Raw genomic sequence first — 23728 nt, forward strand, 5'->3', positions numbered from 1 at the left:
CCCATATTCCAAAGAGCACCTTTAGGATTTCACCGGTCATTTTTTACACATTTTGATTTCAAACTCCTTACCACACATTTGGGCCCCTAGAATGCCAGGGCAGTATAACTACCCCACAAGTGACCCCATTTTGGAAAGAAGACACCCCAAGGTATTTCGTGATGGGCATAGTGAGTTCATGGAAGATTTTATTTTTTGTCACAAGTTAGTGGAATATGAGACTTTGTAAGGGAAAAAAAAAAAAAAAAAAATCATCATTTTCCGCTAACTTGTGACAAAAAATATAAAATTCTAGGAACTCGCCATGCCCCTCACGGAATACCTTGGGGTGTCTTCTTTCCAAAATGGGGTCACTTGTGGGGTAGTTATACTGCCCTGGCATGTTCCAGGGGCCCTAATGTGTCGTAAGTAGGTAAATGACCTGTGAAATCCTAAAGGTGCTCTTTGGAATGTGGGCCCCTTTGCCCACCTAGGCTGCAAAAAAGTGTCACACATGTGGTATCGCCGTATTCAGGAGAAGTTGGGCAATGTGTTTTGGGGTGTCTTTTTACATATACTCATGCTGGGTGAGAGAAATATCTCGGCAAAAGACAACTTTTCCAATTTTTTTATACAAAGTTGGCATTTGACCAAGATATTTATCTCACCCAGCATGGGTATATGTAAAATGACACCCCAAAACACATTGCCCAACTTCTCCTGAGTACGGCGATACCAGATGTGTGACACTATTTTGCAGCCTACATGCGCAAAGGGGCCCACATTCCTTTTATGTGGGCATTTTTAGACATTTGGATCCCAGACTTCTTCTCACGCTTTAGGGCCCCTAAAATGCCAGGGCAGTATAAATACCCCACATGTGACCCCATTTTGGAAAGAAGACACCCCAAGGTATTCAATGAGGGGCATGGCGAGTTCATAGAATTTTTTTTTTTTGCCACAAGTTAGCGGAAATTTTTTTTTTTTTTTTTTTAACAAAGTCTCCCTTTCCGCTAACTTGGGACAAAAATTTCAATCTTTCATGGACTCAATATGCCCCTCACGGAATACCTGGGGGTGTCTTCTTTCCGAAATGGGGTCACATGTGGGGTATTTATACTGCCCTGGCATTCTAGGGGCCCTAAAGCGTGAGAAGAAGTCTGGAATATAAATGTCTAAAAAATTTTACGCATTTGGATTCCGTGAGGGGGATGGTGAGTTCATGTGAGATTTAATTTTTTGACACAAGTTAGTGGAATATGAGACTTTGTAAGAAAAAAATAATAATTTCCGCTAACTTGGGCCAAAAAAATGTCTGAATGGAGCCTTACAGAGGGGTGATCAATGACAGCGGGGTGATCAATGACAGGGGGGTGATCAATGACAGGGGGGTGATCAGGGAGTCTATATGGGGTGATCACCCCCCTGTCATTGATCACCCCCCTATAAGGCTCCATTCAGATGTCCGTATGCGTTTTGCGGATCCGATCCATGTATCCGTGGATCCGTAAAAATCATACGGACATCTGAATGCAGCCTGACAGGGGGGGTGATCAATGACAGGGGGGGTGATCAATGACAGGGGGGTGATCAGGGAGTCTATATGGGGTGATCACCCCCCCTGGAAGGCTCCAGGGAGACGCCTGTATGTGTTTTGCGGATCCGATCCATCTATCAGTGGATCCGTAAAAATCATGCGGACGTCTGAATGGAGCTTTACAGGGGGGTGATCAATGACAGGGGGGTGATCAGGGAGTCTATATGGGGTGATCACCACAGTCATTGATCACGCCCCTGTAAGGCTCCATTCAGATGTCCGTATGCGTTTTGCGGATCCGATCCATGTATCCGTGGATCCGTAAAAATCATACGGACATCTGAATGCAGCCTGACAGGGGGGGTGATCAATGACAGGGGGGGTGATCAATGACAGGGGGGTGATCAGGGAGTCTTTATGGGGTGATCACCCCCCCTGGAAGGCTCCAGGGAGACGCCTGTATGTGTTTTGCGGATCCGATCCATCTATCAGTGGATCCGTAAAAATCATGCGGACGTCTGAATGGAGCTTTACAGGGGGGTGATCAATGACAGGGGGGTGATCAGGGAGTCTATATGGGGTGATCACCACAGTCATTGATCACGCCCCTGTAAGGCTCCATTCAGATGTCCGTATGCGTTTTGCGGATCCGATCCATGTATCCGTGGATCCGTAAAAATCATACGGACATCTGAATGCAGCCTGACAGGGGGGGTGATCAATGACAGGGGGGGTGATCAATGACAGGGGGGTGATCAGGGAGTCTTTATGGGGTGATCACCCCCCCTGGAAGGCTCCATTCAGACGTCCGTATGCGTTTTGCGGATCCGATCCATCTATCAGTGGATCCGTAAAAATCATGCGGACGTCTGAATGGAGCTTTATAGGGGGGTGATCAATGACAGGGGGGTAATCAATGACAGGGGGGTGATCAGGGAGTCTATATGGGGTGATCACCACAGTCATTGATCACGCCCCTGTAAGGCTCCATTCAGACGTCCGTATGCGTTTTGCGGATCCGATCCATCTATCAGTGGATCCGTAAAACTCATGCGGACGTCTGAATGGAGCTTTACAGGGGGGTGATCAATGACAGGGGGGTAATCAATGACAGGGGGTGATCAGGGAGTCTATATGGGGTGATCACCACAGTCATTGATCACGCCCCCGTAAGGCTCCATTCAGACGTCCGTATGCGTTTTGCGGATCCGATCCATCTATCAGTGGATCCGTAAAAGTCATGCGGACGTCTGAATGGAGCTTTACAGGGGGGTGATCAATGACAGGGGGGTAATCAATGACAGGGGGGTGATCAGGGAGTCTATATGGGGTGATCAGGGGTGATCAGGGGCTAATAAGTGGTTAATAAGTGACGGGGGGGTGTAGTGTAGTGTAGTGGTGTTTGGTGCTACTTTACTGAGCTACCTGTGTCCTCTGGTGGTCGATCCAAACAAAAGGGACCACCAGAGGACCAGGTAGCAGGTATATTAGACGCTGTTATCAAAACAGCGTCTAATATACCTGTTAGGGGTTAAAAAAATCGCATCTCCAGCCTGCCAGCGAACGATCGCCGCTGGCAGGCTGGAGATCCACTCTCTTACCTTCCGTTCCTGTGAGCGCGCCCGCCTGTGTGCGCGCGTTCACAGGAAATCTCGGCTCACGCGAGATGACGCCATTCGGCGTTAGCGTAGCCTGGGGGAGCCGCCGCGATGACGCCTTTCGGCGTTGCAGTTGCGGCAAGAGGTTAAGTGTTCAGCGTTTACACCCGCAATGAGCTGCTCTCTCAGAGTCCGGTCCTGGTCCTCAGCCTCCCTGGGGTCCACCTGGACCACGGCCCTCAAGGTCTCTTGCAGGGACAAAGCAAAATCACGGAGTGACTCACCGGGCTGTTGCTTTCTGCTGAAAAATCGCATCTTAACTTCCGACACCATCCTGGCTTCAAACGTGGTGCCGAGGCGATCAAAGATCTGTCCCATGTTATTTTTTTCGGAGCTGGGCCATGACATGGGCCATGACATGACCTCCATGCGGGCGGCCCCTTCTAACTGCGCTAAGAGGATCTCCATCTGTTGCTCAGCGGAGATAGGATAGAGCCGGAATAAGGCCATGATCTGGTCTTTGAAGTCTTTCAGTTTGTGGGCTTCCCCGGAGTATCGTGGGAACCAGGGGGCCCCATCAGACTGGATGCTGCTGCAGCGGCGGGTGCCCTGTTCTCGTCTGCGTGAATTACAGAAGGCTCGTTGGGGGCCACCTGCCCCGTTTCCCCTGATGCGGACATGGCGTGGTCTATGGAGGTAAGTTCTGTAGGCAAACTCACGCTGGACTTCACTCTCTCAGGCCGTTGCTAAGGGTGACCACGGAGAGGGTATGGCCCTTTAACCCCATAGGGACACAGCCTTATTTCACCTTAAGGACCAGGCCATTTTTTGAAAATCTGACCACTGTCACTTTAAGTGCTGATAACTTTAAAACGCTTTGACTTATCCAGGCCGTTCTGAGATTTTTTTTTCGTCACATATTGTACTTCATGACACTGGTAAAATGAAGTCAAAAAAATTATTTTTTTTGCACAATTAATACCTAATTTACCAAAAAATTGGAAAAATTTGCAAATTTCAAAGTTTCAGTTTCTCTACTTCTGTAATACATAGTAATACCCCCAAAAATTGTGATGACTTTACATTCCCCATATGTCTACTTCATGTCCCATTTGAAGCCCCCCTGATGCACCCCTAGAGTAGAAACTCCATAAAAGTGACCCCATCTAAGAAACTACACCCCTCAAGGTATTCAAAACTGATTTTACAAACTTTGTTAACCCTTTAGGTGTTGCACAAGATTTAATGGAAAATAGAGATACAATTTCAAAATTTCACTTTTTTGGCAGATTTTCCATTTTAATATTTTTTTTCCAGTTACAAAGCAAGGGTTAACAGCCAAGCAAAACTCATTATTTATGGCCCTGATTCTGTAGTTTACAGAAATACCCCATATGTGGTCGTAAACTGCTGTACGGGCACACGGCAGGGCGCAGAAGGAAAGGAGTCTGACATCAATAGTAGGCAAATTAATGGAAACCCTATTAAAGGATAGGATTGTGGAACATCTAAAATCCCATGGATTGCAAGATGAAAAACAGCATGGGTTTACTTCAGGGAGATCATGTCAAACAAATCTTATAGATTTTTTTGACTGGGTGACTAAAATAATAGACGGTGGAGGTGCAGTAGACATCGCATATCTAGATTTTAGTAAGGCTTTTGACACTGTCCCACATAGAAGACTTATCAATAAACTGCAGTCATTGAGCATGGACTCCCATATTGTTGAGTGGATTAGGCAGTGGCTGAGTGACAGACAGCAGAGGGTTGTAGTCAATGGAGAACATTCAAAACAAGGTCATGTTACCAGTGGGGTTCCACAGGGATCTGTACTGGGACCAATTTTGTTTAATATCTTCATAAGTGATATTGCAAAAGGCCTCGATGGTAAGCTTTGTCTTTTTGCTGATGACACAAAGATATGTAACAGGGTTGATGTTCCTGGAGGGAAACGACAAATGGAAAAGGATTTAGGAAAACTAGAAGAATGGTCAGAACTCTGGCAACTGAAATTTAATGTGGATAAGTGCAAGATAATGCACCTGGGACGTAAAAACCCAAGAGCAGAATATACAATCAGTGATACAGTCCTAACCTCAGTATCTGAGGAAAGGGATTTAGGAGTAATTATTTCAGAAGACTTAAAGGTGGGAAGACAATGTAATAGAGCAGCACGAAATGCCAGCAGAATGCTTGGATGTATAGGGAGAGGTATAAGCAGTAGAAAGAGTGAAGTGCTTATGCCGCTGTACAGAACACTGGTGAGACCTCACTTGGAGTATTGTGCGCAGTACTGGAGGCCATATCTCCAGAAGGATATAGATACTCTAGAGAGAGTTCAGAGAAGAGCTACTAAACTGGTACATGGATTGCAGGATAAAACTTACCAGGAAAGATTAAAGGACCTTAACATGTATAGCTTGGAAGAAAGAAGAGACAGAGGGGATATGATAGAAACTTTTAATTACATAAAGGGAATCAACTCGGTAAAGGAGGAGAGCATATTTAAAAGAAGAAAAACTACCACAAGAGGACACAGTTTTAAATTAGAGGGGCAAAGGTTTAAAAGTAATATAAGGAAGTATTACTTTACTGAGAGAGTAGTGGATGCATGGAATAGCCTTCCTGCAGAAGTGGTAGCTGCAAATACAGTGAAGGAGTTTAAGCATGCATGGGATAGGCATAAGGCCATCCTTCATATAAGATAGGGCCGGGGGCTATCCATAGTATTCAGTATATTGGGCAGACTAGATGGGCCAAATGGTTCTTATCTGCCGACACATTCTATGTTTCTATGTTTCTATGAATGCCATACGGTTTTTGGAAGGCAGATTTTGCTGGACTGTTTTTTTTTTGACACAATGTCCCATTTGAAGCCCCCCTGATGCACCCCTAGAGTATAAACTCCAAAAAAGTGACCCCATTTTAGAAACTACAGGATAGGGTGGCAGTATTGTTGGTACTAGTTTAGGGTACATATGATTTTTGGTTGCTCTATATTACACTTTTTGTGAGGCAAGGTAACAAAAAATAGCTTTTTTGGCACTGTTTTTTTTTTGTTATTTACAACATTCATCTGACAGGTTAGATCATGTGGTAATTTTATAGAGCAGGTTGTCACGGACGCGGCGATACCTAATATGTATGCTTTTTTTTTTTATTTATGTAAGTTTTACACAATGATTTCATTTTGAAAACAAAGAAAATGTTTTAGTGTCTCCATAGTCTAAGAGCCATAGTTTTTTCAGTTTTTGGGCGATTATCTTAAGTAGGGTCTCATTTTTTGCGGGATGAGATGACGGTTTGATTGGCACTTTTTTGGGGTGCATATGACTTTTTGATCACTTGCTATTACACTTTTTGTGACGTAAGATGACAAAAAATGGCTTTTTTTATACCGTTTTTATTTTTTATTTTTTACGGTGGTAATCTGAGGGGTTAGATCATGTGATATTTTTATAGAGCCGGTCGATACGGATGCGGCGATACCTAATATGTATACTTTTTTTTAATTTATGTAAGTTTTACACAAGGATTTCATTTTTGAAACAAAAAAAAACATGTTTTAGTGTTTCCATAGTCTAAGAGCCATAGTTTTTTCAGTTTTGGGGCGATTATCTTGGGTAGGGTATGATTTTTGTGGGATGAGATGATGGTTTGATTGTTACAATTTTGGCGTACATGCGACTTTTTTGATCACTTTTATTACCTTTTTTTGGGAAGTAAGGTGGGCAAAATTTCAATTTCATCATAGTTTTTTATTTTTTATTTTTATGGCGTTCACCGTTCGGGTAAAGTAACATGACCGTTTTATAGATCAGGTCGTTACGGACGCGGCGATACCAAACATGTGTAGGGAATTTTATTTTTTTCATTTTTGATAAATGTGATAAATGTGTTTTTTGATTTTTACTTTTTTTTCACTTTTTTTCACTTTTTTTTTTACCCAGACCCACTTGGTTCTTGAAGATCCAGTGGGTCTGATGTCTGTATAATACAGTACAGTACAATATATATTGTACTGTACTGTATTTTACTTACACTTTGTCTGAACAGATCTCTGCCTTTAGCACAGATCTGTTCAGCACCATGGACAGCAGGACGCCTGAGACGGCATCCTGTTGCCATGGGAACCTTCCCCGTCTGCTCAGAACTTCGTAGACGGGGAAGGGTAAGGACGGGGCTGTCGGGGGGCTGTCTGGGAGCTCTCTCCCTCTCCCATCGGGGGGCTGCAAAGGCACTGCAGCCCCCCGATGGGAGAGGGAGGGAGCTCCCTCTTACTGTTAACTTTTTCCATACAGCGGTCCGTACGGACCGCTGTATGGAAAGGGTTAAACGGCTGACATCGCATCGCAGATGTCAGCTGTTTATACCAGGGTGCCAGCAATGTGCTGGCACCCTGGTATACCCACTAACCACCAACGATCATTCAAGGGGAGGCGGGCGGGGGATCGCGATCCCGCCTGCCGCACCGCCCGCCTCCCGCACCGCCTGCACCGCCCGCAACCCTCCCCCTGCACCTCCCACCGGGCTAAAATCACTCAAGGGTGCAGGGGGGGATACAGATATATTTTGGACATTATAAAGTTTCTGATCCTCGCGGTCAGGGACCGCGGGGATCAGAAACTGCAAAAAGCACATCAAACCGCAGGTCTGAATTGACCTGCGGTTTGTTGCGATCGCCGACATGGGGGGGTCACGGGACCCCCCCGCGCATTTGAGCAGGCACCTTGTTCCAATCACTGCCGGCCGGGCGGCAGTGATCGGAACAACACATGACGTACCGGTACGTCATGTGTCCTTAAGTACCAGGACATCATGAAGTACCGGTACGCCATGTGTCCTTAAGAGGTTAAGGAGCGGCGGAGCAGGCCAAAATCCAAATTGGAGGGGCTTCCCCCGAATCAAGTCCTTTATCACTAACGAGGGGCCTCCCCCCAGTCTCCCAGCAAGGATCGGAATCTTCCCGGTACTTGAATACAAAGGGGCCGGTTAATACAGAAGTTTTACTCACTCCGGTGATGCGCAATCCAAGGTCCCGCGCGCAGCGTCAGGAGATAGGCGCGGCCTCTCTGAGCTTCAAGATTCGTGGTAGGCGGTATCTTCTTTGCAGGTAGGGCGGCGCCTTCTTTTCTTTTTCGCGCCAACGATGGCGCAATGATAATTCCAGTCAGCTTAGGCGGCCATCTTGCAGCATAATGCTGTCAATTCACTGACAGCAAGCCGTGACTCAGAAAACAGCAAACAGTCATAGTAACATAGTACATAAGGCCGAAAAAAGACATTTGTCCATCCAGTTCGGCCTGTTATCCTGCAAGTTGATCCAGAGGAAGGCAAAAAAAAACTGTGAGGTAGAAGCCAATTTTCCTCACTTTAGGGGAATAAAAAATTCCTTCCCGACCCCAATCAGGCAATCAGAATAACTCCCTGGATCAACGACCCCTCTCTAGTAGCTATAGCCTGTAATATTATTACACTCCAGAAATACATCCAGGCCCCTCTTGAATTCCTTTATTGAACTCACCATCACCACCTCCTCAGGCAGAGAGTTCCATAGTCTCACTGCTCTTACCGTAAAGAATCCTCTTCTATGTTTGTGTACAAACCTTCTTTCCTCCAGACGCAGAGGATGTCCCCTCGTCACAGTCACAGTCCTGGGGATAAATAGATGATGGGAGTGATCTCTGTACTGACCCCTGACATATTTATACATAGTAATTAGATCTCCCCTCAGTCGTCTTTTTTCTAACATGAATAACCCTAATTTTGATAATCTTTCAGGGTACTGTAGTTGCCCCATTCCAGTTATTACTTTAGTTGCCCTCCTCTGGACCCTCTCCAGCTCTGCTATGTCTGCCTTGTTTACAGGAGCCCAGAACTGCACACAGTACTCCATGTGTGCTCTGACTAGTGATTTGTCAAGTGGTAGGACTATGTTCATATCACGGGCATCTATGCCCCTTCTGATGCAACCCATTATCTTATTGGCCTTGGCAGCAGCTGCCTGACACTGTTTTTTGCAGCTTAGTTTGCTGTTTATTAAAATTCCTAGATCCTTTTCCATGTCAGTGTTACCCAGTGTTTTACCATTTAGTATGTACGGGTGACTTGCATTTTTCCTTCCCATGTGCATAACTTTACATTTGTCAGTGTTAAACCTCATCTGCCACTTATCTGCCCAAGCCTCTAATCTATCCAGATCCCTCTGTAGCAGTATACTGTCCTCTTCAGTGTAAATTACTTTACACAGTTTACTGTCATATGTGAAAATTGATATTTTACTATGCAAGCCTTCTACAAGATCATTAATAAATATATTGAAGAGAATAGGGCCCAATACTGACCCCTGAGGTACCCCACTAGTGACAGTGACCCAATCTGAGTGTGTAACATTAATAACCACCCTCTTTTTTCTATCATTGAGCCAGTTACTTACCCACTTACAGACGTTTTCTCCCAGTCCGAGCATTCTCATTTTATATACTAACCTTTTATGTGGTACAGTGTCAAATGCTTTGGAGAAGTCCAGATACACGACATGCATTGATTCGCCGCTGTCAAGTCTAGAACTTACCTCCTCATAGAAACTGATTAAATTAGTATGACCGATCCCTCACAAAGCCCACAATGTACAGTTTTCACACCGCGATTTTCCACAGTTCTTTGGCCCAACGATTTTCAAATAAACAGATAGGGCATTTATCACTTAATAGGCAATTGTGGGGGGGGGGGGGGGGGGTTGGCATCTGATACTGGCACATAGGGGGGGGAAGAGAGGCACCTGATACTGGCACATGGGGGGGGAGAGGGGTTGGCACCTGATACTGGCACCTGGGGGGGGAGAGAGGCACCTGATACTGGCACCTGGGGGGGGGAAGAGAGGCACCTGATACTGGCACATGGGGGGGGGGGGAGAGGGGTTGGCACCTGATACTGGCACCTGGGGGGGGAAGGGGGGGTTGGCACCTGATACTGGCACCTGGGGGGGGTTGGCACCTGATACTGGCACATGGGGGGGGGGGGGAGGCACCTGATACTGGCACATGGGGGGAGGCACCTGATACTGGCACCTGGGGGGGAGAGAGGCACCTGATACTGGCACATGGGGGGGGGGAGAGGGGTTGGCACCTGATACTGGCACCTGGGGGGGAGGGGGGGTTGGCACCTGATACTGGCACATGGGGGGGATGCACCTGATGCTGGCACATGGGGGGAGGCACCTGATACTGGCACCTGGGGGGGGAGGGGGGTTGGCACCTGATACTGGCACATGGGGGGGGAGAGAGGCATCTGATACTGGCACATGGGGGGGAGAGGGGTTGGCACCTGATACTGGCACCTGGGGGGGAAGGGGGGGTTGGCACCTGATACTGGCACATGGGGGGGGGAGAGGCACTTGATACTGGCACTTTTTTTGTGGGGGGGGGAGATGGCACTATGATACTGGGACATGTGGGGGGGGGGAGGAGAGAGGCACTTGATACTGGCACATGATGGGGGGGCATTATGGGGGACACTAGGCCGGCAGCCTATCAGAGGCCGGACACTGAGGGGCATCTACTGGGGCCCTATATATGGGGCATTTTATACTGGTACATTATGGGGGGCACTAGCAGGAAGGGGGGAGAGGAGCACTAAGGGGCATTTACTGGGGGAACTATATAGGGGTATTTTATACTGGGACATTATGGGGGCACTATGGGGACATTAGCTCAACTGGGGGCATTACAAGGGGGTATTTTTTGCACTGTCACATTATAAGGAGAATTATTACTACTGGGGGGGGGGCATTATGGTGGGCTTTATTACTCCCCCATGGTATGACCCCCTAATAGCAGCACCAGCCTCTCTCTGCTCTGCGACCCCACTGCCCCTTCTCCAAATCCTTATTATGAAATCTTTCTCATTAGGATAAAGCACAACATCAGCTCCACCGAGCCCCCGGCCAAAGTGTTGAAGTGGCGTCCGAGATCCCCAAGGGCCAAGCCAAGTAACTGTAAGTTTTCATATACACATATAGCCTACACTGTGCCACACAATATACAGTATACCGCTACACTGTGCCACACAATATACAGTATACCTCTACACTGTGCCACACAATATACAGTATACCTCTACACTGTGCCCCACAATATACAGTATACCGCTACACTGTGCCAAAGGAGTGGGGTTTACACAGGAGGAGGAAGGTGCGAAGCGCGCTGGGGGGGGGGCCCTTACAAATATTTGCTGTGGGGCCCAGTCACTTCTAGTTACGCCCCTGGTTAAGGGGTTAACATATGTAGTGCGCCAGTCCTTCAGGGGGAGCGAATACGAGGTCACGGGGGTCAGTTAGCAGCCCGAGTGTTGCTCTTGGTACTCACAATTTGTAGAAGACCCTGGGCAGGCGTACAGCAGTGATGGAGAGGCTGGCACATGGATCCTCTGGGGCACTCTCTGTATATAGGGACCAGGCCGGATGGTAGGTGAGGTGCCCTGGGCGTTGGAAGTTTAGCGTGCCGGTGGCAAGATCCCTTACAGTTCGTGACGCCAGTGCCGGTAATGGTGGCACACCGATTTGTTGGAGGAATAATTGAGGTACACACGATTGTAGTGAACCAGAACTCCTTTTTACTGAACAGTTCAACTATATACAGGCTTCAAACAGTTCCATATGAAGGATATTGGTAACAGGCAGGCTTTACATAAATGGCAGGTAGAATCCTAGCAAGATAACTCAGAGGGAATAAACTCACAGATCAGGCTGTACTTTCTGCAAAATCCTGTCTAACTTTCTCCAAGGCCCGGGTGCCTAATAGCTGGCTTTATCCTTGGGTAAGGAAACCTTCCTCTGGTATAAATCCACTTGCTGTAAGTAACCTTCTGCCTTTCAGCTTTGCTGGATAATATTAGCACTGCTCTGTACTTTGCAAGATGCAGGATAACTTCACGAGGAAACTTCTTCTCCTGGAACTTCAGGCAGGCTAGTCTGAGCTACTTAGCCTCCTGGATTAGACTGAACTAACTCTTTCCTGTCTGGGCCTAACTATATATACTAGGAGGTTCCCTAGCTCCCTCTACAGCTTGGGAGGAGAAACTACACGCCTAGCAGGCCTGGTACACAGGAAATAACATGAAAATACACATTACCATGCAATATAAAATACCATAGCAATTTCCCACAGGAGGTGGTGGCAACATGACCCTTAGTAGTGCCCACCTTTACGTAGTGGGACACTACACATACAATGCCATAGGCTTTACATATTTTCATACATATTTTCATTAGTCTTTTTAATATTTTATGTTAATATATTATATGTATTAATATTTCTTTTTGTTAAAATATCAGCACTGCCAGAAGCTCCTGTAATAAACGTTGAGAAATAGACAGTAGCTTGAGCCCCTGAGGAGCTGCTGCAGAGGATGGGAGTGGTAGTGGCCCTGATGAGATGATGTGTCATGGTGAACTCCCTCAGGTCATTGCATCCTGGCATTCTATGCAGTTAAAAGGTGGTATAAGGAATCATGGCAGAAGTAGAAAAATAGAAGTCTCTCTTTAGTTAGTGCCAAATAGGGGTTGTATTACATACGGCAGTAGTTGAATGCACTGCAATTTCTCTACCCAGATGATGATATATGGTGGCTGGCAAAGTGGCAGACAATGTATGCTATTTTGCTGATGTCTCTCCCCTGAACGTCTGTCTAACAACTGAAAGCTAGCACATGTGGCTGTAGGAGTCCACCGTGTAATGCAGACATTGAGTTGGTCTGGCCTAGGTGATTGGTGTCTGAGCCATAGTCCCCCACCTGCAGCAGGGTCTGTAAAGCTGTTGCAGGCTGGTCACTGTGCTAACTAAACGCTGTAAAACATAAAATATAATAAACATTGCAGATACGCCCAGGCTTGGGGTACTGCAGATAAAAAATGGGAACTCATTTACAGCTGAGTCTCATTGCCAGTGGATTTCCTCCACAAAATAGCAACTTGAAATGGTCATTAAAAACACCTTAGTTAATGTCGTTTGCAGTGCCCTAGACCTGGGGATATCTGCAGTTGTTTGTTGTGTTATGCCTTACCAGGTTCCCGTTTACACTGTATAACAGCATATGAGGTATTACTAGCAGTAGTTTGTGTTAGGAATGGGAATAACCATCCCATTCCTCCCCTCTTAGTAGGAGTGGGGTGGTCCTGCTTCCTCTCAGATGGGGGAGTTTCAGATAGACTATTGAGGACTCAGGAAGCACGTCCAATTGTTCCTGCTCCAAGGGTCTTAAGGGCCAGCATTAGATCCAACTCTTCTGTAAGACCTCTACTCCAGAGAGACTGCAAGAATGTCAAAGAAACAGATACCTGAAAAGCTTCAGTGTTTACAGTCAGCATAGTGACCAGCAAGCCACAGCTTTACAGATCCTTCTGCAGGTGAAGGACTATGGCTCGGACACCCATCACATAGATTACATCCAGGCCAGACCAACTCAAAGCCTGCATTCTATAGTGGACACTCATAGCCACAAATGCAAGCACACAGCTGTTAGCCAGAAAATTAGAGAGAGAGGCATTAGCGAGATAGCATACCAGAGGTACCATTAACTGCCACTTTGCCAGCCACAAGACTTCATCATCAGGGGATAGAAATTGCATTTGGTCCAAACAACTGATGGACTTACTACAATTTATCTTTTGCACTGATGAATGAGAGACTTTTATTCCTTTACTTCTAGTCTCATTCCTCAAGCTACCTTTCCACTGCACCAATCCCCAGGGAGCATTGTCCTGAGGTAGTACGCCATGACACAACATCTCGTCAGAGCCACTACCACTCCCATCCTCTGCACCTGCTCCTCAGGAATTTGCTGCACATTCATGTCACGAGAAGTGAAGGAACCATAAAGGGCACTGTCCATCTCTATAGTGGCTATCAACTAGATCTTTGTTTGCAGTGCCTGTTTCCCATAGCCCAGCTGTGATGGAGGGGACTACTACCCTTCTCTTTCAGGTTCTTATCAACACTACTCTATATTGTGTGGTTGTAAAGGAAAGTCCCACACTACATATGCTCAGTCTCTGTAAAGAGCACGAATGAATAACAGGGACTAGGTTGTAGTGCCGCTATATACCTTATCCATCAGGACCTGGGTACTGTGATCACCAGGCTTTCACCATCTAATAAAACAGTGTATAGCTATATTAACAATATATGTCACCTGGGAGCGAAAATTCTCCAGTTACTCAATTATATATACCGGTAGTTGCCTTGTGATTTCTTTTGCAGTGGGGTCCCAGGATATGTTGGGGTTCGGAGTCATAAGTTCAGAGATGCTCATCCCATTGGAAGAGGCCTTGTGGCTAAACTGCTCTACTCCCAAACCTTACAGAACATTGTATGATACCAGATTATACAAGAATAAGGTGGAGAGGGGGCCCAACTGGTTGGCAGTGCAAATGCTTGTCCGTGACTGGGAGAACTCAACATGTGTCTGTGTGCTTGACAAAGGAGATGCATTTTTAACAAGTCACACCATAGTCATGGCATATGGTAAGTAGTATATTATATATCAAACACTACAACCAGGGTACTTTTTGTTAACGGGTAAGTCCATTAAATTTTTCCATAAGAAGGGCTTCCTGATCACAAGCAGGCTGCAGAGTGTCCCACTGCTAGGACCTTCAGTGATCTGCTATATTCTGCAAAGGCAGGATCAGTCTTAGGTTAGATGGCACCCTGTGTGAAGGTTTCTGTGTTGCCATTGCCTCCAAGGGCCCTTCTGTGTCCCCTGCCCCCACAGTGCCCCAACCACATTCTGTCCCCTGTCATCCAGCCCTGCCTCCCCTCACAGAGCCGCTGGTACCTTCTAGGCCTTTGACTTTCATAGAGCCGCCACCACCTTCTAGGCCTGCTTCTGTACCCATGGTCTAATAGAATTCCTGATATCATATGTGTTATCTGTCCTCAACAGTATCTCTTCAACCTTCCACCACTTTTCTATCATGTCCCCCTTCCCCATAGAGACCTCTGCACTTTCTGATACCCAACCCACCACTGACTTCAGCCCTCTCTGAAATAGAGCCCGTCTCTTTTTGCCACTCTTTAAACCCATGATGATAAATCTCCACCCTGAGTGTGTGTTATGTTTTCAAAGTTTGGACCAATTCATGTTGAGTTATCAAAGCAATTAGCATTTCCCAATATTAATATATTAACATGAATATACCTGTGATGTTGTTGCAGCTCTGCCTTCCGACATCACTATAGACCTGCAGACTGAGCTACAGGAAAGAAAAGAATATATCATCAACTGTACGGTTCATGAAGTTGCTCCTTTGGGGTATCTTACCATATACAGTACAGACCAAAAGTTTGGACACACCTTCTCATTCAAAGAGTTTTCTTTATTTTCATGACTATGAAGGCATCAAAACTATGAATTAACACATGTGGAATTATATACATAACAAACAAGTGTGAAACAACTGAAAATATGTCATATTCTAGGTTCTTCAAAGTAGCCACCTTTTGCTTTGATTACTGCTTTGCACACTCTTGGCATTCTCTTGATGAGCTTCAAGAGGTAGTCCCCTGAAATGGTTTTCACTTCACAGGTGTGCCCTGTCAGGTTTAATAAGTGGGATTTCTTGCCTTATAAATGGGGTTGGGACCATCAGTTGCGTTGAGGAGAAGTCAGGTGGATACACAGCTGATAGTCCTACTGAATAGACTGTTAGAATTTGTATTATGGCAAGAAAAAAGCAGCTAAGTAAAGAAAAACTAGTGGCCATCATTACTTTAAGAAATGAAGGTCAGTCAGTCAGCCGAAAAATTGGGAAAACTTTGAAAGTAAGGGCTATTTGACCATGAAGGAAGTGATGGGGTGCTGCGCCAGATGACCTGGCCTCCCCAGTCACCGGACCTGAACCCAATCAAGATGGTTTGAGGTGAGCTGGACCGCAGAGTGAAGGCAAAAGGGCCAACAAGTGCTAAACATCTCTGGGAACTCCTTCAAGACTGTTGGAAGACCATTTCAGGGGACTACCTCTTGAAGCTCATCAAGAGAATGCCAAGAGTGTGCAAAGCAGTAATCAAAGCAAAAGGTGGCTACTTTGAAGAACCTAGAATATGACATATTTTCAGTTGTTTCACACTTGTTTGTTATGTATATAATTCCACATGTGTTAATTCATAGTTTTGATGCCTTCATAGTCATGAAAATAAAGAAAACTCTTTGAATGAGAAGGTGTGTCCAAACTTTTGGTCTGTACTGTACATCAGCAGAGGAGGGGATGTCATTGACACTAAATCATATGAAGGACCACACGTGGTGAACAGAAGGACTGTGAGTCATTTACATACATTTACAGCTCGTCGCAGTGACAACTTTATGACGTTCTCCTGTGAGGCCATTCTACGACTAGGGTCAGAGGTCCACACAGTCAAGTCCACGGAGAAAACCGTACAGACCTACAGTAAGTTGGATCACGAGCCTGGCATTTCTGTCTTCTAGAGAATGTGAATTGTGGACCAAAGTCTTAGGGGGAAACATTTTTAAGGATTTCTAACATTTCCAACAGGGGGAGCTCACTGCTTATGAATTTAATATTGAGCTCAATGAGAGCCTTAAAGGTAATGGAAACCTATGGACTTATTATATTATCAACTGATAAGACTATTGCTTAAATATTGTTTATGCGGTCAGGAGATCAGAGATGAGAGCTACACATGGAACATCAGAATATGGAATTCAAAGAAAACACAAACTGACAGCCTGCAAACAGACTGAAATGCTTGGACATATTTAATAAAGACTAATTTGAAAAAATATTTTTACTCCAAAATAATTAAAATGCAATAAAAAAGGCCACAGGTACATAACCTTTAAAGGGGTTTCCAGTTTGCATCAACATCCTTTAAAACAGTGATGCCCAACCTGCGGCCCGCGAAGCCGTGTCATGCGGCCCGCGCAGTGACCGGACTTTATCAGCGCAGGGAGCGCTGCGAACGGCACAGGCAGCAAAGCGATGCTGCCTGTGCCTGCAATCTCCCAGCCCCCGCTCCTAGCTAATTTATTCACTGCACTTGCCTCTGTGAAATTGAAGAGAAGCGCCGTAATCTCACACAGGCACACTGGCAGAGGCATTGAAGTGCGCATGCACCGTCTTCCTGGTCTCTGCCAGTGCGCCTGTGCGAGATTACGGCGCTTCTCTTCAATTTCACAGAGGCAAGGCAAGTGCAGTGAATAAATTAGCTAGGAAGCGGCTCTGGATGGGGGGGGATATCTGTGGATGACACTGAGGGGGGATATCTGTGGGTGCATGACACTGAGGGGGGGGATATCTGTGGATGACACTGAGGGGGGGATATCTGTGGATGACACTGAGGGGGGGTGTATCTGTGGATGACACTGAGGGGGGATATCTGTGGATGACACTGAGGGGGGTGTATCTGTGGATGACACTGAGGGGGGTATATCTGTGGATGACACTGAGGGGGGAATATCTGTGGATGACACTGAGGGGGGATATCTGTGGATATCTGTGGGTGGATGACACTGAGGGGGGATATCTGTGGATGACACTAGTGGGGGTGTATCTGTGGATGACACTGAGGGGGGATATCTGTGGATGACACTGAGGGGGAATATCTGTGGATGACACTGAGGGGGATATCTGTGGATATCTGTGGGTGGATGACACTGAGGGGGATATCTGTGGGTGGATGACACTGAGGGGGGATATCTGTGGATGACACTAGGGGGGTGTATCTGAGGATGACACTGAGGGGGGGTGTATCTGTGGATGACATTGAGGGGGGATATCTGTGGATGACACTGAGCGGGGTATATCTGTGGATGACACTAAGGGGGGATATCTGTGGATGACACTGAGGGGGGATATCTGTGGATGACACTGAGGGGGGATATCTGTGGATGACACTGAGGGGGGGTTATCTGTGGATGACACTGAGGGGGGGTCTGTGGATGACACTGAGGGGGGGATCTGTGGATGACACTGAGGGAGGGATCTGTGGATGACACTGGGGGGATCTGTGGATGACACTGAGGGGGGGGGGATCTGTGGATGACACTGAGGGGGGGGTCTGTGGATGACACTGAGGGGGAATCTGTGGATGACACTGAGGGGGGGATCTGTGGATGACACTGAGGGGGGATCTGTGGATGACACTGAGGGGGATCTAGGGAGGGGTGTGGGGATGTTGGGGTGGGAGCTCTGGAAGGGGTGGGAGGTCCGATAGGTATGTGGGGGTGGGAGATCCGGGAGGGGGGCCCATACATTTTTTTGCTATGGGGCCCAGTCATTTCTAGCTGCGCCCCTGATTGGTAAGATTGGGCGGGCACTGGAGCCATAGAGCGCCCTCCTGTAGGAGTAGCCAACGTGAGATGAAAGGAGGAGGGGCCAGCTCCTGGTGGTGTCGGGCACACGGCGCAAGCATGGCGGTGGAGGATCTGACTGAAGCCTAAAGACCAGACATCAAGGTAGACCTGCAGAAGAAGGTGACAGCGCAGTATGTGATGTATACATGTGTGTAATGTATGTAGTGCAGTGTGTGATCATCACATACTGCACTACATACATTACACACATGTATACATCACATGCCCCCTCACAGTAATAATGCCAAGATATGTGCCCTCTTCACAGTAGTAATGCTCACACATGCCCCCTCACAGTAGTTATGCCCAGATATGTGCCCCCTCACAGTAATAATGCCAAGATATGTGCCCTCTTCACAGATGTAATACTCACACATGCACCCTCACAGTAGTTATGCCCAGATATGTGCCCCCTCACAGTAATAATGCCAAGATATGTGCCCTCTTCACAGTAGTAATGCTCACTCGTGCCCCCTCACAGTAGTTATGCCCTGATATGTGCCCTCCTCACAGTAGTTATACCCTAATATATGCCCCCTCACAGTAGGTATGCCCAGATATGTGCCCCCTCACAGTAATAATGCCAAGATATGTGCCCTCTTCACAGATGTAATGCTCACACATGCCCCCTCACAGTAGTTATGCCGATATATGTGTCCCCTCACAGTAGTTATGCCCAGATATGTGCCCTCTTCACAGTAGTTATGCCCTGATATGTGCCCTCCTCACAGTAGTTATGCCCTGATATGTGCCCCCTCACAGTAGTTATGCCCTGATATGTGCCCCCTCACAGTAGTTATGCCCAGATATGTGCCCCCTCACAGTAGTTATGCCAGATATGTGCCCTATTCACAGTAGTAATGCTAACACATGCCCCCTCACAGCGTTTGCATTTCTTTCTGGCAAAGCTACCTAGTTCCGGCCCATGGAATTTATACCAAGTCTAGTGCGGCACTCAGGCGAAAAATGGTTGGGCACCACTGCTTTAAAATAATCATTTATGAAGGTAGCTGTAGTTTTACTTCTCTCTTCTTTTCTGGGCTGTGGTCACATGACCATGTCCATGCAGCTCTTATTTCCTGTGATGTTATGTTCATGGGCGGGGCAGTGCTAGGGGAGTGTCTATGTAACTAGCTGGTGGGAGGAGCTATAATCTAGCTGGGCGTTGTTGAGGGTGATGCTGGAGCTGCATAGAGAATTTAGAAGTGCATCATGGGTTTGGTTGGATGCAAAAACAGAAAGTGCTACATACTGTACAGGATGTAAATAAACTAGAGGGATATATTTACATAGTGAAAACAGGTCAGGAGATTCCAGTTTGAATCTGTTAAAAACCTTAGGAATCCCGGAAAACCCTTTTAAAGGGGTTGTCTGAGACCTAAACAATCTAGAGGTGGCTGAGTGCAGTGGCTGGCTTTGGGTAGCCCCAATGCTATGCTGAGTTCCCTGGACACCATTGAGGAGTCACCACATGTTGCTGCTCTCTGGACAGGATGAGAAGGCATGGTGCACCCCAATCTGAAAATAAGACCAGATAACCAGGGTTTACATTAAACCAGTGTGCTTCTTTATTGGAGAAACTCAAGTGCAAAACAATACACTGATCTGGCTTCTACAGTCTCCTCCCCGGCAGAAGAAGGTTCTACGAAACACTGGTCCCTATCTGCAGACAACAAATATATCTGGTGGAGTGGAGAATCACAGGCTAAATAGAAGCAATGTTGCAATTTCAGTCTGTCATAGACTTGTATAGAGTTTCAATACAATCTATGGGAATGACTAAGCAGTTTATCCAGGTATAAAAAAAAATCTTCAGATGTAAACAAAAGAGCTAAATCAGACAATTGAAAGGTCAGTGTGTCCGGCTTTTTCCACCCAAAACTTTGCATAGTCGCTTATAGTAACTGTGGAAGATTCCTAACTTCTCAGTGCGTAGGTAGAAAGTCCCAATGTCTCTCAGTATTAGCTGGCTGGGCATTAACCACTTCCACAGTGCAGTGTCAATATACTGTAATAGGTTCAAATGATAAGGATATATTACAATAAACATGTAAATGCAGTTCAACAATATAAAACAGTATAAGTGTAAACAACAGCCTAAATCACAGTGCAAGTTAACCCTTCAAAGTGCATTAGAGTAGTGAGTTGATGGCTTTGCATAGTAGCAATAGGGTCAAATGTCCAGAACCATCCATAGTCCAATGTAGCCTTGCTCCAGGGCACTACATAAGCATGGTCTCAAAATAAAAATTTGCACCACTCCTCTGCGCAAAACTTCATGGTTCCAGCTCCGTGTCTCCTGTCTTCGCTGCTTCTGGTCCCCACTGGAAGTATGATGTGCCATATACTGTACATGCGTATTACCTCTGTCGGCCAATCAGTGCTCTCAATCATAACGTGTGCAAGAATGGAATGGTATTGGTTATGTCAGCTCAGGTAGATATTTTAAAATGTTTCCACATTTTTAAGAATGTGATCTGTTTTGGCCTTCAGGATGTGACTTTTTTTCCAAGAGCATTTGTATTTTAAATGGTACTTATTTTGAGTACATATAATGCACGGAAATTATTTTTGGGGGGGTTGGGGAAAAACAGTGATTCTGCATTCTTTGGGTTTACTAATTTGGGAGATCATCATGTGGTATAAATTATTTTTATTTAGCCATTGATGTATGTATGAGAGGACATATTCTTTTTAGTATAAGCAATAGTTTTTATTAGAACCATTTAAGGGGTACATGAAGCTTTGATCACTTTTTATTGCTTCTTTTTTTTTTTGTGGACCCAGAAGTAACAAATTCCAGCAAAGCCGTCATTGATTCGTTCTTAGTTCACTCTGTGGGTTAAATAACAGATCAGGTTGCAGACACAGTGATACAGATAATGCGTTTGGGTAGGCTTTTTATTATTTTTTAACAAAAAAAAATGTGCCGGAAAAGGCATTTTTATGCTTCATTTGTTTTCTTATTTTACTATGTGTTTTTTAGTCTAATGAGTTAAATTACAGGAATCTAAGTGATCTCCAATCCTATCCCAGCTATGTGTATTAGCTCTTGTTGGCTGATCTCGTGTTGGCTGATCTCGTGTTAAGGGGTTAATACATTATAGTCATTTTAATATCTCATATTAATATTTATTTTTGCTATAATATCCGCACTACCAGAAGCTCCTGTAATTAACATTGAGAAATGGATAGAAAATGGGACCTCATTTACAGCTCAGATGAGTGTCTCGTTGTCAAAGGTAATTGAAGACAACTTAATGTCATTCATGTCATGACAATTGAAGGAACCATAAAGAGCTCTGTCCAGCTGTATAGTGGTTACTTACCAACCAGATCCTCGTTTGCAGTGACTGTTTCCCATAGCCCAGCTATGATGGAGGGGACTCTCACCCTTCTCTTTCAGGTTCTTACCAACACTACTACAAATTGTGTGGTTGTAAAGGAAAGTCCCACACTACATGTCCTCAGTCTCTGCAAAGATCATGAATGAATAATGGGGAATAGGTAGTAGTCACACTATACCCCTTACCCACCAGGACCTGGGTACTGTGATCACTAGGCCTTCACCATCCAACACACTGTATTAACAATGGCATCAAAACTATGAATTAACACATGTGGAATTATATACATAACAAACAAGTGTGAAACAACTGAAAATATGTCATATTCTAGGTTCTTCAAAGTAGCCACCTTTTGCTTTGATTACTGCTTTGCACACTCTTGGCATTCTCTTGATGAGCTTCAAGAGGTAGTCCCCTGAAATGGTTTTTACTTCACAGGTGTGCCCTGTCAGGTTTAATAAGTGGGATTTCTTGCCTTATAAATGGGGTTGGGACCATCAGTTGCGTTGAGGAGAAGTCAGGTGGATACACAGCTGATAGTCCTACTGAATAGACTGTTAGAATTTGTATTATGGCAAGAAAAAAGCAGCTAAGTAAAGAAAAACGAGTGGCCATCATTACTTTAAGAAATGAAGGTCAGTCAGTCAGCCGAAAAAATTGGGAAAACTTTGAAAGTAAGGGCTATTTGACCATGAAGGAGAGTGATGGGGTGCTGCGCCACATGACCTGGCCTCCACAGTCACCGGACCTGAACCCAATCGAGATGGTTTGGGGTGAGCTGGACCGCAGAGTGAAGGCAAAAGGGCCAACAAGTGCTAAGCATCTCTGGGAACTCCTTCAAGACTGTTGGAAGACCATTTCAGGGGACTACCTCTTGAAGCTCATCAAGAGAATGCCAAGAGTGTGCAAAGCAGTAATCAAAGCAAAAGGTGGCTACTTTGAAGAACCTAGAATATAACTTATTTTCAGTTGTTTCACACTTGTTTGTTATGTATATAATTCCACATGTGTTAATTCATAGTTTTGATGCCTTCATAGTCATGAAAATAAAGAAAACTCTTTGAATGAGAAGGTGTGTCCAAACTTTTGGTCTGTACTGTATGTCTCCAGGGATTCCAGTTATTCCATCATATATCGTTGCCTTGTGATTTCTTTTGCAGTGAGGTCCCAGGACATGTTGGGGTTCGGAGCCACAAGTTCTGAGCTGTTCGTCTCATTGGGAGAGGCTGTGTGGCTAAACTGCTCTACTCCTAAACCTGACAGAACATTCTATGATACCAGATTATACAAGAAGAAGACAGAGAGGGGGCCCAACTGGTTGGCAGTGCAAGCGATTGTCCGTGACTGGGAGAACTCAACATGTGTCTGCGTGTTGGACTCTGGAGACATATTTTTAACAAGTCAAACCATAGTTATGGCGTATGGTAAGTAGTATATTATATATCAAAAGCTACATTCAGGGTGCTTTATTATTAAGGGCTAAGTACACTTAATTTTTTTATTAGAAGGGCTCCCTTATCACACGCGGACTGCAGAGTGTCTCACTGCATATGGTAGAATTCTCAAACACTGTAGTGGGTTGTACATAGTTACAGGATTTGCAGGGGTGACCTCCGCACTTTGTAAAACCCTGATGTCTAAGCCAGGTAGATTTAGATTTAGCAGTGGAAGAAATAAATAAGGAGGGAGACAATTTATTGGCCAGGCTGCCAGGACGTCTGAAAACTATCCTACAACCATCCCGCAGAGAGTTAAAAAGGAATTGGTCCTCATAAAGGATCGGAATTCACCTTAGTATAGCCGTTTAATTGCCGTAAATTGTCTGCTGTAATTGAGGACAAGTGTGGGTTTATACCTAAACTTTAATTCTTTTTTGTTTCTGTACCCATTAC

General features: G+C 45.5%; 1 protein-coding gene across 1 annotated transcript in view; it reads left to right on the forward strand.

Moving 5' to 3' along the window:
- LOC120988474 (vascular cell adhesion protein 1-like) overlaps nucleotides 1-23517 on the forward strand; it is a 59153-nt gene extending 35636 nt beyond the window's left edge. The window contains exons 7-10 of the mRNA XM_040415961.1: nucleotides 15333-15459; nucleotides 16371-16564; nucleotides 22997-23260; nucleotides 23342-23517. Of these exons, the coding sequence (XP_040271895.1) occupies nucleotides 15333-15459; nucleotides 16371-16564; nucleotides 22997-23260; nucleotides 23342-23517 (761 nt within the window). The remainder of the gene's footprint in view (nucleotides 1-15332; nucleotides 15460-16370; nucleotides 16565-22996; nucleotides 23261-23341) is intronic.
- The last annotated feature ends 211 nt before the right edge of the window (nucleotides 23518-23728 follow it).

This window comes from Bufo bufo, chromosome 1 (assembly GCF_905171765.1).
Source record: "Bufo bufo chromosome 1, aBufBuf1.1, whole genome shotgun sequence".
NCBI classification, from domain to species: Eukaryota; Metazoa; Chordata; class Amphibia; order Anura; family Bufonidae; genus Bufo; species Bufo bufo.